Below are 17,675 nucleotides of genomic sequence, written 5' to 3' on the forward strand. Positions count from 1 at the left end.
AACATGACTTGTTCATCAAAGCGGGAATGAGTATACGCTTGTGTTTTTTTAACCATGACATATCAGCACAGAAAGGATGAGAACTGTCATGTTCTTCAGTGTGCTGAGATCGTAGCAATCCCCTTCCCAGTGATTAAATCTAGATTACTTTGTTAAAGATTAATTTCTCTTAGCCTATAAAACAGAGGTGATAATAAATCCTGTCCCACAGATAATGGTAGTGAAAGCATATTAAATAGCTGAGTGCACATAAAAATAAAATGGGAGAGAAAAGTTGCGTTTTTCCTCTTGCCCTCTTACTCCTTACAGTTAGCACATTTTAAGGTTACGAAAACTATGACTTGCTAAATTAAAATACTAGCAAACAGTGTAACCACAAATAGACAACGGGGCATGAAGTCAATGTACCTTGGGTTCTACCACCGGGAAGGGCTGGTTCCCATCCATACACTATGGAGTAACAAAAGGATTTCGTTTATGTGGAGAAAAAGAGACTTGTGTTATTCACAAACAGCAACAACTCAGGACTACCTGTTTGCTTAAATCTGAAGGCACATCCCCTCCCTCCACATCTTCATGTCAAGTAATCACCATCCAGGGCAGGAAAGATCCCTGTCCAACTCCATGGACAGATGTCCTGGGCAGCTGCCAGCAACATGACCATGGCAACCGAGAGACATGTGACCATGGGAGCAGAGCCACTGAATGAGCCCAGGGCTCCTGCAGACTTCAGCCTTTATGGTTCTCCACTGTATCAACAAGGAGGCTGATGAACATTATTGGAGACCAAGGGATGGTATGCAGCACAGGCTCACTGAAGGGTCTCTATCAGGGCAGGCTCCCTTGGTCTCTAATGACCAAGCTCAAGAGCCTGCTACTGTCTCCTGCAGCATGAGGTCCACCCACATGATCAAGGGCTACTCCTATATAAGGAGCCACAAAACCCTCCTCCATCTTTCCAGACTCTTAACAACAGCTCACTCTCCAACATCCTGAAGATCCCACATCTTTCCTTGGGATCATCTCCTTTATTCACATTAATTCATCATTAAAAAATCTGTATGATGTCCCCAAGTGCCCCAGAGATATAGGACTAGTAGTCAAGATCTTCCCTGGCTTGCTCTGTCTCATGGTTCTGACCTTACCTCCTCCTACTCCCCACCATTTTCCAAAACCTGCTGGTGCCCAGCAGACTCTAACCAAGCTTTGCTGATCTCAACATCTTCTCTCATCAACTCCAGGCAACATTTCCTGAATTGTGCTTCTTCTAAGATGCTTTGGGCCACACCTGGTTAATTTTCTCAAAATGTTCATGTAATTTCTGCTTCCTCCACAACTTTATAAAATCCTCTACAAGGTAGGGACCAGGACCTGCCTATATATCCCAGTACTATGCTAGGCCCAAAAAAGTAACTCAGTCATCTTTAAGGATAGGTTGATGAGCTGACCTTATCCACAGATTCACTTCTCAAGTCTTCTAGACTACAAGAGAGCTTTTTCTGAGCCCTGAAAAAAACACAAAAGAAAGAAATAGTTATGAGAAGGGGGTACGTGTTATCACTCACGCAGAGGACATTTCAAATGCTTAACCAGTGGTCTTGGGCTTAGGTTCAAAGTCATGAAAAAAAAAAATACCCTCTCATAATAGCCTTTACATACAAAATGAGACTGGCCCACCTTGGGGGATAGACTGGTCCAATAATGTGTTAGTAAGGGCGTGACGAGTCACTTAAATCCAAATGAAATGTTCTTGGCATTGCACAAAAAGCCAGAATACACTCAATTCTGCTGCACTGATGTGACAATTGTGTGGTCACAAAAGGCCAAGGTCTACAGTGTCCAAAGAGGGGAAAGGTGCTGATGCTGGGCTTGTCTGAGTCTAAGAGTAATCCAGGGAGCAGGGACCTGGGCCTCCTTAGAGTGGAGATGAACACATTAACCAGCCATGGCTCCAGAACATCACCTGCTAGGACCCTTCCACACTCTGCTCTGGATCTGCATGCCCATCTAGTCTGCTCAGATTCATTTGGCTCTCTCAGGGTCTATTTTGCAGAGAAAGGCACCAAATGTGTCAAGAGGCAATGCCACCAGTGGTCACATGGGTAACCTGTGCCAAGTCTCCTTGGCAGTCATATTTCTCAGATTATACGAGTAAGTCATCATTTTAAAAAATATTAGTCTCTTGTATATCTGGTCAGTCAGAGTTCCTTGGTGTTGACCTTCCCTCAGTGAACTCATAAACCACAATTCTTATTCTCTAAAACTAAGGATTGCCTGATCAACTTCTCTAACATTACCATTTTCCTCTGGGCTAAAGGCTTAAGGGAACAACTGTTTTCTGGAAAGTGGACTCAGAGTGCAGGCTCTGGAGACTCAGCACCATTCTGGGGAGTTTCTGTGATGCTTGTGGTCATCTGCCCCAACACCTTAGCTGAAAGGCAGCCTGGTAGTGGTTGCCAGTACCTTGGTAGTGAAGCCTCCATGTCTCCCTTACATGGGGCTCAATTTCAAAATGTGTGCTAAAGTACAGACATAAGGAACTAGATTTAGGTTTATTTTAGAGGGAACAAGACAGATGGCAGTCAAATGACCTCAGAGGTGAGCCCATTATTAGTTCATTGTTGTGAAGCATCCCTAAAGCAATTAGACCAATTGCTATGAGAAGACATGGCCATCCCTAGAGAGCTTCGATTGTCAAAGGGCTAAATTCACTCTAAGAGCAGGAGGCAGAGGCTGACAAAAGCCACATACATCACAAAATGCTCTCAGCTCTGAGGAGCTGCTGTAAGACACAGATGAGTTGCAGCCACCTCTCCTCTGAGGCTCCAATCCCTGGCCAGATCCTTTCTCAGTGACAATGATCCACACCCTCAGCCTGAAGGATGAGAAGCCCTTCTGTGGCCAAAAGAGGTAGGCCTGTTTTGTAATTGCCCTAACAACAGAGGGGCAGGTGCACCTAGGACTCAGTGGCCATGCTTACCATTCACGGCCATCACCATCCACTTCGGCAGCCCCAAGGCAAGCCTGAGAGCACAGTGGCTGTGGGGAAATGCCCAGGCCTCTTACCTGGTTTCCAGTGATTTCTGTGGCAATGGAGGTGGCCCCACTGTAGGAGAGCTACATCTTGGAGGCATCTGCACCAGAGACAGAAGAGTCATGGTAGAGGATAGTCTGTTTGGGGACCACCCACCATCTTTCCCCCTGCTTTACATGATTCCTTTTAGGGAGACATTTCTTCCCTGGGTGCAGCCATGGTGGATACATCATTATAGATGCCTTGCTCTTTCAAGATGCAAGGGGGCGTGGTAGGCCTATCAGTCCATCTGGGCCAGCTTGCCTCTCCTTCCTGGGCCCTAGAGCTTAGATCATGTTCATATCCCAGTAGTACAGTCCTGAGACCTGGGTTCTTGGGCTTTTCTGCTCCTTCCCTTTCTGAGCTTGGTTCTTCAGCTTTTCCTTTCATTCAGCGAGCCACTGCACACTCTTTTAAAAACATTCTTTTTGGCTTAGGTTAGCCAGAGCCAAATTTTGTTGCTTTCAATGAGAGAATCCCATTTGATATGGTCACCTGACAAACATCAGCAACATCTACTCCCTGCCAGGCCCTGTGCCAGGTCTGGAGCAAGCACTTCCCACATCTGGGAGACAGACAAGTAAACTAGGATAACAGAATAATGTGCAATGCTCTTATGGCTCCAACACCTGTAACACAATATGGGAATAGTGGGAGAGAGGGGCTCCCTCTCACTAGAGGGAAGGCTGAGAAAGCTTTAGAGAGGAGAAAAGCTGAGCTGAATTTTGAGAAATGAGAACTGGTTAAGGCAAGAAAGGAAAGAACATTACAGGTGGAAAGACCATGAGCTAATGATGGTATGAAATAATACAGTCCCGTGTCTTCAGTATTGTACCTACCACAACACTGTGCCTTCAGTAGTGCACCTAGCATCACAGGTGGAGCCACCTTGAGCTAATGGTGGTTATGAAAGAACACAGTCCCATGTCTCCAGTACTGCCTCTTTTCTCTAGATCCTAGCATCCTCTTGGTCTACTATAAGAACAACCCTGGCATTATAGTATAGTTTTAAAAACCTGGGCTTTGTGGTCAGACCTGGGTTCAAGTCCATATTCTGCCAGGTACAGTGTTCATCACAGTGACCACATGGAGGTATCCAGTAAGACCTGAACACCGCTATTCTATAATTGCCAGCAATCTGGGGTGCTTGTTCTGAGTCAATAACTGGCTCACTGGATGATGCTTTTGCTCCTTAATTAAAAAGGTTGAACTAAAGCACTAAGATTCTTTTCAATTTGATAGTCTGAAGTTTTCAGGAATCTTTTGGACCCTAGGCTGAAGCCCCTCCTTCACCTGAGGTCTTGTTTATTTGTTTATTTGTATCTAGCTTAAGTCTAGAAAGATTCATACAATAGGACAAGATTTTAAACAATCGAAATAGATGAGAAGGAAAATCTGTGTCCTGGCTATAGGGGTTGAAGGGCGTATCTGTCAAGCAGGAATGCAGCATTTCAGAGGTTGCAGTTAATTCCTCTAAATGAGCAAGACATGTTCGTTCATTCAACAAATATTTGTTGAATTCTATTGGGTATCAGGCATTACTGCAGACCTTGGAGAAAGGGTGGTAGATAAATCAAACACCACCTTTGGTCTATGCTTACATTGCAGAGGAAAAAAAGATAAAAATAAACTAGGAGCCTGATTAAAAAGGAGAACTCCTATCCTTGAAAGTTCCAGTATCCACCATGCTGCCTCTAACCAGAGCACAGGCCAGAGCCTCAGCCTCTTGCTCCCCTAGCCCCATCACAGCCTGAGGGGCACTTTATTAATTTAAGTATTCACCAGTCAAGATATGTACCTGACACGTGTCTGACTAGATCCTCCCTCAAGCTCAGGGCAAGCTCGGAGGACCTGCTGAAACCCCACCTCGTGGATGGAAACACAGTACCTCTTGTTTAAATAATTCTTCAGGGCCCTTATTTGTAGTGTTCCACTTTAAGAAACCTCCCTCCGGATCTTCTTCATTGATTGAGAGAGTTCTCTCTGAAGGCCCTGCAAGCATTAATGTAGTAAGAGTGAACTGTTGAATTCATGTTCAGAAACCTATAATCGTACCAGAAAATTCTAACATTGTTTCTCCTTCATTAAGAAGGACTAAGAAATATATAAAAGGACAGTAAGAGTGTGATTCTGAAGATTCTTCAGGGCATCTGAGCAAGGGCTGGCATCAGGATCATTTCAAGGTCAAAGTTTATCTGCAGAACAGAGGTAATGTACCCCCTGCCTCCAAACTTCTCACTCCTTAGCTATAGGCAATCAAGGCCCTGAGAGTGACTTCACTCATGATCTTAAAAAGAGGGCTGTGAGGCCAGGTGCTTTGCTCACACCTGTAATCTCAGCACTTTGGGAGGCGGAGGCAAGTGGATCACTTGAGGTCAGGAGTTCGAGTCTAGCCTGGTCAACATGTTGAAACCCCATCTCCACTAAAACTACAAAAATTAGCCAGGTGTGGTGGCGGGTGCCTGTAATCCCAGCTACTAGGGAGGCTGAGGCACAAGAATTGCTTAAACTTGGGAGGCAGAGGTTACGGTGAGCTGAAATTGTGCCACTGCACTCCAACCTGGGTGACAGAGTGACACTCCATCTCAAAAAAAAAAAAAAAAAAAAAAAGAGGGCTGTGTGTGAGGGCTGGCAGAGGCCCTGGTCAGCGACCAGTCAGCCACATCCTGGCAGAGGCTTGGCTTCTTCCCAAGAAGAGGCAGAAGCTCAGCCAGAATCAGAGGTTCCTGAATATCCTTCAAAGCAGCCCTGTGCTGTGAAACAGCTGCTTCCTCAGGATCTATGATGGGAGCCCAGGTCAATGGCATGAACAATGAAGGCAGCCTGGCACATGCACCACTATGCCCATAAGAACCCTGATGCTGCTTGCATGTTGCATTCAGTCTGGGCAGCAAATATAAAACACAGCAGCTCTCTCTGTCCTGTGACTTCCTGTAGCAACTCAGGCCCAGCAACTCGAGGAAGGCTCCCAGAGGGCCCTCTGAGTCTGCTGCGGAGCTTTAGATTTTCTAGGAGGTGGATGAGCTCTAATCCCCAATGACGGCAGTGAGTTGATTTTTGATCCAGGTTTAATTGCACTTGCTGCCTCTAAGGTATGTCCTGGGAAGATGCATAAGAGACCCTCCAAGGATGGGGAATTCACAGGCTTTATATTCTTGGTGATCTGGATAGTCCCTGAAGGCCCTAAGCTGACTTCCATTTGGTAATATTTCTGGAAATCAACAACTGCTAAGTTCTCATCATGCAGAAAAGTCTAAACAGCTCTGTTCTCCAGTAGGGAGTCTTCTCTGAAATAGAGGTGAAACAGCTGCTAGCAGGACTACCCCTGGATTTAACAGAGCTGATGGAATATCTTTCAGAGACAACGGTAGGATCACCCTTGCTCTTACCTTGAGTGACCATCACAATCTCCTTTACCTTCCGGTACTGGTTTAACAGCCCCGTAAGCTCCTCTATCCGACGGTCCTGCCACAGTGCAAGTAGAGATTTAGATTAATGCTATGCTGGCATCTCAGATGATTTCATTTTGGGACCCACGCTGTGTTCTGGGCACAAGGAGAAGAAATCCCACGTGGAACCAAAGGAAAAGAGTGTCCAGGCCCCATTCCACAGAGCTGGGATTTCAGTGGTCTGCCTCATAGGCATCTGCAGGCATTCACGACTCTACCTGAAGACTGTGAGTCATCTGAGACACCCTTCACAGGGCTTAAACACTTTCAGAAGCATGAAACTCACTGTCTCCCTACCTTCCTGAAGTGGTCATTGAAATCTGCCTTCTGGTCCTAGTGTTGCCCTCTGGAGCGACACAAAAAAAAGACTAAAATAAAGCTGTCATATTTATCTCAATATACTCATTTGTTCCCTAGGAGTCCGAGATACCTCATACTACAGAGGAAATTCCCAGAGAAGATCATTTCTTTCAAGGCAAAGGCCTTGAAAGGAACTTGGGAGACCACACAGGTCATAGACAAACTTGGGTGTGAAAGCTGGCTGTGCTATTTACTAGTTACCTGACCTTGGGCCAAATTAGTTAAGCACTCTGAGTCTGTTTCCTCATCTGTAAAATGCAGGGTTGTGATCCTCAGAGATGATGTTTATACCAGCCAGGTACTTTTTATTTACAGAGGTGGCTCTTTATGACTGTGCCGAAATTAGATGCGAAGGATATAAGATGGCAGGGTAAACTGAGGCACTGCATGCTGCCAAGTGTCTCTATGATGGTTCTATTGTCAGATCATGCACATGGGAGACTGGTGGGCTGTTTTGCTAGGAGTTCCAGCAGGACCTCTGATATTGGCAGTGATCACAGCAGTATTTTTTTTTTCCCCCACACCAGCAGGAACAGGCAGGGCTATAATCTGCCTTTAGGAGATTCCATTTAGACAAACTTTCCAGTTATCAAAGCCAAAAACAGGTGGCTGAGGCCAAGTCTCTAGGGGGCATAAGTCATTCTCCTGACATATCCCTATGTCAATGGCATGATAAGCATGGCCCTGTCCAGAATATCAGAGACCAGCAGGGACCAAACACAGCCAGGGATGTAAGCATGGAAAAGACAGGGCTACCCCATGACCACCTCACCTTATCTTCATTGGCAAGCAGCAAAGTTTCCATCCCCATTTTCAGGCGTTGAATTTCTTGGTCTAAAAGAATTCAGGTATAGAAATAATTATTTATATAAATGCAAACAGCTATCCACACTTGCTATGATGTCTCCCAAGTTCAAATGAAGACTTTCCATGTGAACATGGCTCCTTTAGTTCTTTAAAGAGGCCAGGATGGTGTCTGCCACAGAATCAGCCTCCTTAAATATTTGCTAGACTACTAAATGAAGGAAGCTAGTATTCTGTCTTCTCTTTATAGACATTTACGGGCAAAATCAAAATGCCCATGTACTTGAGGTGACAGAGAGGAAGCCAAAAATCTTTCAAAACCAACATCTCCTAAGAATATAGACATTCTTATCCTTTACAACTTGAGTAGGCATGCACCTGGGCTTCTGACTGGCTTTGAAGAAAATCATACAGTCTGACAAATTGTAGGAAGGGGAGAATTTAACATTAAAAAAAATCTACAGTCGAGTGAAGACTGGGAAATAAAAATTATGTAAAAGAGTTGGTACTTGGCTTAATTTAAAATGATATAGTCAAAATTAACTAACAAATGTTTAGACGTATTGGGATATATACATATATGCAAATGCTGGGTTAAGGATAAACAATCTTATTTCATCATAAACCAGAATTTCCCCATGCGCTGAGAAATCTCTGTCGGTCTGTGGTGGAAAACCCAAGGCCTTCTCTCAGTTTGGACCCAAGAGGGACTCTGTTGATTCCTTAACTGTTTTGGAGAGCCTAAGGAAGCTGGAGGTCATTTGCCAGATACTCTAGGAATTGGCACATAGCTAGATTGTTCAAAGAAGGATCTATGCCTCTTCCTAAATGGGAATAGGGATGTCTATATATAAAAAAAGGACAGGAATCAAGGGAACAAATATATAGGCCTCCCCTTTTCTTTTGGGATGCTTGTTATATCTAACAAGAATAGCAACAGTAGATCTATGGACTTTGTGTAAATAGTTGTGGAGATTCATTTTCAGAATAAAGTGGAGAATTGCTTGCTCATTATTTAGGCTCTGGGTAGCTAACATCAGCTCTGCAGGTCACTTTGCTAGGGAGGGCAGTAAGCTCCAGATGAAGACTGGCAAACCCTGATCCACTGGTCAGAACCTAATTTCGGCAGCAAATGATCCAAGGACCAGCTCTAGAAAGTACCCAGTAATGGAGTTGAGTAGGGCCCGGAAGGCTTAGACTGTGGGGAGAGGAGAGGTAGACTGAGAAGGCTGCCTGGCCTAGAAGTCATGGCATGGGGCACTCTCTGTCCAGGCTTAGCACCAGAGATAGTCCAGGGTGTCTTAGTAGAACCCAGCCTCTACAAGCAGGCCTTGGCAGGTAGGCAACACACCCAATGGCTTGGGCGGACACTGAGAAAAGCTAGGAGAGGGATGAGCATGTTGATCACTAATTTCCTTCTCCAGCCTAAGCCATTGTTGCATGGCTTCCACACCCCAGCTGGGGATCCAAGCTAAGCTTTCAGTGCTGAGGCCAGGATGTGACTAGGTAGTGGCACCAATCCGTAGGACTATATGATCTTTAGCATTGCTCTGCAGCCTGGTAGTGAGTGGAGAAGTTGAAAGGTGTGTGATCATTTTGTATACATGGCGAACAGCCATAAAGATTTATGTGTTCATTACAGTAGTTGAGGATTTATCCTCTATTTTTGATCAGCAAGACTTAAACTCCTCAGGGACCATTCACCATCCTTTCACTTATTCAAGAAGTATTTCTTAGGATCCTACAAGGGGACAAATATTGTGCTGGGCTTTGTGGATATGCTCTTAAACAAGAAAAATACAGTCCTGGCCCCAGAGTGGGGATAACACACAACACTGGTAAGTTATAGTAAGTGCTAGGCAGGAAAAAGGAAGGACGTTGAGTTAGAGAATAGGACTGGGGGCACCTATTTGAGTTAGGGTGGCCAGGAAAGGTCTTTCTGAGAGGTAAGATTTGAAATCTCACGAATGAAAAGAACTGACTTGTTTCTGTAATCTCAGGGCCTTATACAAGCATCAGGCAAGTATCCATGAAATGACTGAGTAAATTGCTAAAGCCTCCCCTTTGGTGATGACACCAAGAAAGGCCTTTGATGAAAGTAAGGCCTTTCAATCAAATGAGAGAGTAGGTATTTCCTACATTTTCAGTAAAAGCTCCAGAGGTGGCTGCACAGAACTTCTGTGCATCTGAGAAAAACCTTCTAGTTAGGGGAGGGTTCCATGGGAATGCTTCCACAATAGCGCTGCATTATAGGGACACACAAACATACAAACTGGTGCATCCATTCACTTGGCCATGCTTGCACACATGCATGCATGTCCATTAGTATGGCTACACACACAAGCATATACACACTTATTTATATAAAAACATGCTCACTTATAAGAGTAGGCCCAGGGACCCAGACAACTGCACTTTGTCACAGTCAAGCTAGTCACCTCTCTCTGTGTGGTCACCGTGGAGAGCTGCTGTCCGGGAGAGCTGGCTGTGCAGACGCTCAATTTCTGCATCTTTCAGGGCCACCTGTTCTTGCAGCTGGGCGACTTCAGCCTGGAAGAGCAACAGAGGATCCCTACTAGGTCAGAAGGACTGCCAAATCATGATGAAGTGCCTCCCATCAGAGTCCAGAGCCCATCAGGCACCAGGGTGCATCAGGAGTTAGAAGAGGTGAGCAGTAGCAGGGGCTCACTGCCCTCTCCACAGGTGGAACTCTGCTGACTGAACTCACTCTTCTAGGCCATCCTGGCCCTCCCCACAGCTCTGGCCATCAATGTGCTTCTTCCCCTGCATCTTCCTACCTGACCAGGCTTTCTCTTCCCTGCCCTGAGGACTGGGATTGTGATGAGGAGCTGGGATTGTGTACAATGGGAGGGCTGTCCTTGGTGCAGAGGAGGATATTCTGGATTGGTCTTCCTTCTCCCAAGATACTCATGCAATAACATTTAGAGACACCACTGTAACAGGTGCATGCAGCTTTCATCTTTCCAATCCACACAGAAAATACAGCGGAAGCCAAATCACCACTGGTGGAGAAAAGGTAAGCCAAGGGCTCCCTCCCTCCACACGCTCCTACCCTTTGGGCACAGTCACTGCCTCTGCCCAACCTCCAGGCATGTGTGCACGCTCACTCATATATAGATGTACAAGCATTCAGGAGTGCTTACTTTACATACTTATGCAAAAAGCATGTATACACAGCTTGTAAGTACACACATACATTCACATTTGCACACACACAGGCAGCTGCACTAGATGGGTCCCATTTCGCCATTAAGTAGTGCAGGTTAAATTCCACACACAACACTAGGTGTGGTTGTTCATGCTTTCCCATACTCATTAGGAGATCAGAATTGTATAGGTCCTGTCCCAAGAGGTACCTGGATTTTGGAGTCAAACAAACCTTGATTGTCTCATTTCCTAGTCGGTTGACCTTGGGCAAGTAAGTTAACCTTTCTGAGTCTCAGCTCACCTATAAAATGGGAAAAACTACACCTACTTCATGGGACTGCAATGAGGTTTAAGATAATGGTTATGAACAACCTAGTACAATATTTAGTATATACTAAGTGCTCAATAAATGCTACTGCTATTTGCTCCTCTCATCCTATTCTTTTCTTTGTGGATAATCGGTTCAGTTCTCTCAGCATCAAACCAGGTAAGAAAAGGGATGAGCATCAACCATGGAGCCGGTCAATAAAAGACAGCAAAGCCTTCTCCTCTGGCCACCCCTTCCCCATGTGTTGGCCCAATCATGTCCTACCTTTGGTCCTCAAGGTTATAGTATGGGCTGTTCATTTCCACAAAGGCCCAAGTTAATATTTGAACAACCCCAAGTAATTAAATGAGTACTGGCCCTGTTGGCAACTCTGTTGCTGGACAAGCCTTGTGTTCAGTTTCAGCACAGGGACTGAGCACCCACCCTGATCAGCCCCCGTGCTCACTGCTTTCTTACATCAAATCCTTACAAGCAACCACGCAAGGAAACAGTATCTCCGTAAGTCATCAGGGAGAAAACGGGAGTAGTACAAGATTCTGTGTCAGTCACAGAGCTACTCGGTGACCAGGCCAGGATGTAAACCCTGGCCTGCCTGCTTCAATGTCAGGGCTCCACCCACCACCGTGTGTCTGCTTCTGAGTTAACAGGACAGATGAAGGTCACTCTTACCAGGCTTGGGCTCCCTGAGCCCACCTCAAGGGTTTCTGAATAACCTTCCCTAACTTCCCCCAAATGGGACAGGGATGACCATATAAAGAAGTGACAAGGGGTAGGGTTTCCTTATTCCAAAGTTCATAATGAAGCACTGTCCCTCTGCTCTGGGCTCCACTCACAGAGGCCAAGAGCTGGGTCCTTCTGTGCAACCCGCTTGGTGAGACATGCAGCTACGGAGCAGTTTATCAGAGCTCGCTCAGGGCAAAGATGCCCATGGGCCTATGACTCATGGTGACAATGGCTCCTGAAGATATTAGCTTTGGGACTCTCAACCTCCATTTCTACAAAGGCCAGATGATTCTTGAAAGATATTCCTTTAACTTTTCTTGCACCTCTCCACACCCATTTCTACCTTTCTTTGTGGACAGGATGGGCACTGGTCTGTTAGAAATCTGGATACCTGATGCTTGTCTGCTGGCCCCACAGTTGGGAATTCAGCAATGTGGACCGATCAAGACAGAATCTAGCACCTGGCACTATGAGGGCTCTTATTCCTGAGCCCTGCCTCTAGGGGAGGTCCTGTAGGTATATACCATGGACCCTACAGACCAAGTGACTGGGCCCAACCTGCCTTGTGCCAATTTCCACAGAAATAGGCCAGAAACTATAGGTGCTCTGTTATCCTTTGAGCGATCTCTGTCTCCGCAGTTGGGAAGGCCAAGAACAGTCCAGAGACCTTCTACTTGACTGTGTATGCTACTGCCACTGTTCCTATGGCCACAGTCACCATGGCTAGGGCTGTGTGGCAAAAGGTCTGAGACAGCTATGCAGACAGGCTGTTGGGCAGAGACGGGTGCTCTGGGTCCCTGCAAGTGCTGTGCCTCATTAAACCCAGGGACCATGCCCTACTGTCATTGCACTGGGAGATGAATCCCCTTCAGGGACTGAGAGGCCTTAAGCAGAAAAGTGAAAAACTTCCAAAAACAGTGCTGGTTTTCTCTGCAGGGAATCAGGATGATGTTGGAAACAACATGAAGGCACGGGAATGACACAGACCCAGATGTGAACCTCAGCTTGGCCACGCTGAGCCTGTTTCCTTCCCAGTCAAGTGAGAATAAAAAAACATATACCTCACTAGGTGATTTTTATGGATTATATGATAAAATGTGTGCAAATAGCTTGGTACATTCTGGCACATAGGAAGTGCTCCACACCTGGTAGTTATTAAATAACCCTTAGCATCTTAAAGGTCTACATGTCAAGGCAAAGAGCTGGGGTAATTTAAAAAGAAAAGCGTTATTTGGTTTTATGACAGAGGGCGGTATGTACAACTTCAAAGGTTTTCCCAAGACAGGGCTTGTTTGAGTGGGGCATTGTGATGGAAGGTTCTGAGCTACTGGACAAAACCAGTGCCCCTAGAGCTAGTGGCTGTGAAGCATACACACCCAAAACTACACTCAGATACACACAGGCCAGGACACAGATGGGTCTGATTGCCCAGGTTTGGTACCAGATAGCTGTAAAATCTTGGGAAAGTTAATCTCTCTGTACATCCATTTCATTACCTGTAAAATGGTTAATCAAATTATTTTACATTTATACATTAGATTACATAAATATTTACGTGTTCAGTGCTTTCTTTCGATAACATAAGTCATAAAATTTTAAATAACAGCATGATATAAAATTGCATGTAAATTATCAACAATACAAATTAAGAGACAGAAACACTGAGATAGAGAGACCCTGATGTTTGAATATTTGTTCCTGCCAAATCTCATGTTGAATTGTAATCCCCAATATTGGAGGTGGGCCCTGGTAGGAAGGAGGTGAATGGATCATGGGGGTAGATTTCTCATGAATGGTGGCACCACCCTCTTGGTGCTGTCCTCGCAGTTGTGAGTGAGTTCTCATGAGATCTGGTTGTTTAAAAGTTTGTGGCACCGGCCGGGCGCGGTGGCTCACGCTTGTAATCCCAGCACTTTGGGAGGCCGAGGCGGGCGGATCACGAGGTCAGGAGATCGAGACCACGGTGAAACCCCGTCTCTACTAAAAAAAAAAATACAAAAAATTAGCCGGGCGTGGTGGCGGGTGCCTGTAGTCCCAGCTACTCGGAGAGGCTGAGGCAGGAGAATGGCGTGAACCCAGGAGGCGGAGTTTGCAGTGAGCCGAGATTGCGCCACTGCACTCCAGCCTGGGCGACAGAGCGAGACTCCATCTCAAAAAAAAAAAAAAAAAAAGTTGGTGGCACCTCCTCTCCTCTCTCTCACTTGCTCCTGCTTTTTCCTGCTGCCATGATTGAAAACTCCCTGAGGCTTCACGAGAAGCTGAGCAGATGTGACCACCATGCTTCCTGTAAAACCTGCAGTACCCTGAGCCAATTAAACCTCTTCTTTATAAATTACCTAGTCTAAGCTATTTACTTGTAGCAATGCAAGAATGGCCTAACACAGACCTAAAACAGAAGAGAACAATACATGGAAGGAAATATTAGCAATGGTAGTGCCTGGGTGGTATGAGTGCTTTTTATTCCTTTAATTTTTTATGGTTTGAAAATTCTCTATAGTGTGTGTTATTGTTCTTATAATAATTCGCAATTAACTTGCACAAAAAATAAAAATACAAATTGGAAGTTAAGAGAACTCTAATAAAAACGATCCAGTAATGCCCTTGGGTGGCACTGCAGAGACAGTAGGGGAAGGCAGATGTGAGCCTCCCACCTCCCCATACTCCCAAAGGAAACCTAACTGTAGCCTAATGTAAACTTCCTGAAATTTAAATAACAATTCGACATTTTAAAATCCAATATGCAGGCCAAAAAAATTCATGGGCTGAATGTAACCCACTAGTTTTGATCTCTGCACTTTAGTATAGGAAAAGAAGGAAGAAACAAAGGGGAGAGGGAAGAAATTTATTTCATGGTAGAATTTATTATTGGTGTCCTTTAAATTGCAGGCTCCCTAGTTTAAGAGAAACATGATTTGATTGAAGAAATAATTCGAAGCTTATGTCATTTTTAGGAATATATTTTGTGCCAAATATAAAGCATGCCTATTTTTTGAAAAAACTGATTCTAGAAGGGACTACTCAATTTAAAATGATGCATCCAAGATCTGCTTTAGGACTCATGACTCACTGCCTGCCACTCACTTGCTCCCCCCACTCGTAGCTCCTTCTTGGCCCAGCTTCAGCCAGGTGCTATTGGGTGCAGGGAGAGGAAGCAGACTGGGTTACTACACTTGATCAGTTCATAATCTCATGGGCATTCTCCATTAGGATCTTTCCTAATGGATCAGGTCTGTCTGCTGCACCATCTGGGCACTGTTGTGTGTCCACACTGGAGGGTTGATTTGCATTTTCAAACTTAGGCTACTGGAAACCCCCAAGTTGGAATGCAGACCCTCCCCACAAGGCCCTCATACTCTCTCCATAAGCATCAGGAGTGCCGTTTACCTTAGTGGCCTTTAGCTTCCATTCATACTGATTCCTTTCATTTTCCAACTCTTCCACTTTGATTTTGAGGTGCCTGAGCTCTTGCAGTAACTCCTAGAGGGATGAGGGAGAAAGACAAAGTTCTGATGGTTAAAAGATGTGCTCTCGATTTACCAACCTGGTTAAACTCATGCATAGGGGATGCAGCAACCACATCAAGCTCCACATAACAGCTTTAATCTTTAAACATGTCCTTTGTTTCAGGAAAGCTGTATGGCCATTAAAAAACAAAGGCCAGGGAGTTCCAGACATAAGAAAGTGAAAACTTTCCTTTTAGTTTTAGAACCTGTTCTGCCTGCCCCTTTCTCTGACATCTATGTCCTCTGCGGGGTATGCCAACATCACACACATGAGTAGGGGCAGGCAGGCAAGGCTTCGGAGTGGGAAGAACAGAGATGCTGAAATGAGGCAGCTTCTTCCCTGTGATGCAAAGTAGTAGGAAGCAGGCTAATTGGGAGCATCTCTCTGTGCTGGGAGTGAAGGAAGATAGAAGAGGGGGCCTGTGATCCTGAAACGCCTCATAGAGGAAAAAATGAAACCCTAAGGGAACAAATGTTAAGGGCCAAATATAGATGTCAAAATGGGTGTTCCAGTTCAGAGGAAGAGATTGATTTGAAGAAAGAAGGGAGGGAGAAGGCATACAGGGAGGAGTAAAGATAGGAGACAGAAAGGGAGACAACTCATGGGGCTGGAGCTGAGGGTGTAGGCACACAGTGGAAGATGAGGCTGGGAAGTTAAGGTGAGGCCCTAAGGTAAAGGCTTGAGGATGAGAATACATATGAGTTCCGATGCCATTCTTGGGACAGTGGGGAGTCACTGAAGGTTGCTGAGTGGGGAAGTGAAACAAACAATTTTCTCTTACTCATGTAGCTAGTAAGTGGTGGAGCTGGAATTCAAGCCCATATATTCTGACTCTAGGACCCTTGTTTGTGAAACTACTCCTTCTATAAAGATGACTCCACTAGGCACTGTTATCTTGAACCAAGATTTCCTTAAGAGACAATTGGTCCTGCTCACTAGCTCCCATCAGAAGAATTGGCATAAAGATAATTATTTCCATAGGCTTTCTGAACTGCAGTCTCACACAACAAACTTCCTACTTAACATCACATGGATGCTGCACAGGCACCTCCGGACTGTCAGGTACCAAGTGGAAAGCTCAACTCCCCTCCTAGTTACTCTCATCTCACTGAACGTCATATCCATCTAACAGCCTATCCAGAAACATAGGATCTATCCTCTGCATCTCCCTCTCCTTCGTCCCCTATGTATGCAATTCGTCCCCAAGCTTTATTAATTCTACTTCCAGGAAAACAACTTGAATGTCTCATTTCTTTCCCGCTCAGGCACCACCACTCTGGTCTAGCAATTAGCACTGACAGCCTGGACAGTCAATTCATTGGTTGCTCCTCTGTTGTCTTGCTCCTCTCAAAGCAATTGACCCCATGGCATCTGGGGGAGTGATATGATCAAACCATACATCAGATCATGGCACTCCCATGCTTCTCAAAGCTCATAAACTTCAACCCATCACCTGACAGCTCCCTGCCTGCCTCTTGGATCACTCTTTCTCCCTAGTTATGCTCTAGCTACATGGATAATTTTCAGTTCCTCTCTCCAACTTAGGTCTTCACAGACAACATTCCCTCTGTCTGGAATTTTCTGCCAGGTTAAATTCTGCCCATCCTTCAGGTCTCCCTGAGTAAAGCTACCCTGACCTCCCTACTATATCAGGCCCCTCTGCTGTATTCTCTTGTTGTACTCTGTGTACCTCCTACGTAATTTGCAATTAAATATTTATTTATATGACAGCTAATAGCTAGCTCTCCTCCTAAACTGTAAACTCCATGAGGCATTTGCTAACCTCTGGTTATCCTGCAGTGCCTGGCACATAGTAGGTGTATACTATTTGTCAATGAATGTACATATGAAACTCAAGTCATTATTTAACTGGCCTGGAGGTCTTGGCCTTCTGAGATAATCCACCACGAAGTGACATTGCTTACCCTTGAATTTTGTAGGGTTATTTTTTAAGATTGCCTTCTAATTGAAGTGAGCATATGCTGATGCCTGTTAAAAACAAGACAAAAAAAACTTCTCACCTGGCGTGGTGGCTCATGCCTGTAATCCCAGCACTTTGGGAGGCCGAGGTGGGTGGATCACTTGAGATCAGGAGTTCGAAACCAGCCTGGCTAACATGGTGAAACCCTATCTCTACTAAAAATACAAAAATTAGCCAGGTGTGGTGACAAGTGCCTGTAATCCCAGCTAAAAAAAAAGAAAAAGAAAACTTCTCAGCTAAGGTTATTGCATCCATGATCTGCATCACTTGATGTCAAGGCCTCAG

The 17,675-nt window shown here is 45.2% G+C and overlaps 1 protein-coding gene across 5 annotated transcripts in view; it reads right to left on the reverse strand.

Annotated features, from left to right (window-relative positions):
• PPFIBP2 (PPFIA binding protein 2) overlaps positions 1–17,675 on the reverse strand; it is a 143,246-nt gene that overhangs the window by 20,480 nt on the left and 105,091 nt on the right. For all 5 annotated transcript variants that reach the window (XM_032166694.2, XM_058446408.1, XM_058446409.1 and 2 more), the window contains 8 exons: positions 15,290–15,382; positions 10,125–10,236; positions 7,655–7,716; positions 6,463–6,538; positions 4,962–5,065; positions 3,067–3,134; positions 1,449–1,506; positions 409–450 (listed from right to left, as the gene is read on the reverse strand). In XM_032166694.2, coding sequence (XP_032022585.1) covers positions 409–450; positions 1,449–1,506; positions 3,067–3,134; positions 4,962–5,065; positions 6,463–6,538; positions 7,655–7,716; positions 10,125–10,236; positions 15,290–15,382 — 615 coding nt within the window. The remainder of the gene's footprint in view (positions 1–408; positions 451–1,448; positions 1,507–3,066; positions 3,135–4,961; positions 5,066–6,462; positions 6,539–7,654; positions 7,717–10,124; positions 10,237–15,289; positions 15,383–17,675) is intronic.

Source organism: Hylobates moloch, unplaced genomic scaffold, assembly GCF_009828535.3.
Source record: "Hylobates moloch isolate HMO894 unplaced genomic scaffold, HMol_V3 SCAFFOLD_11, whole genome shotgun sequence".
Classification (NCBI taxonomy): Eukaryota; Metazoa; Chordata; class Mammalia; order Primates; family Hylobatidae; genus Hylobates; species Hylobates moloch.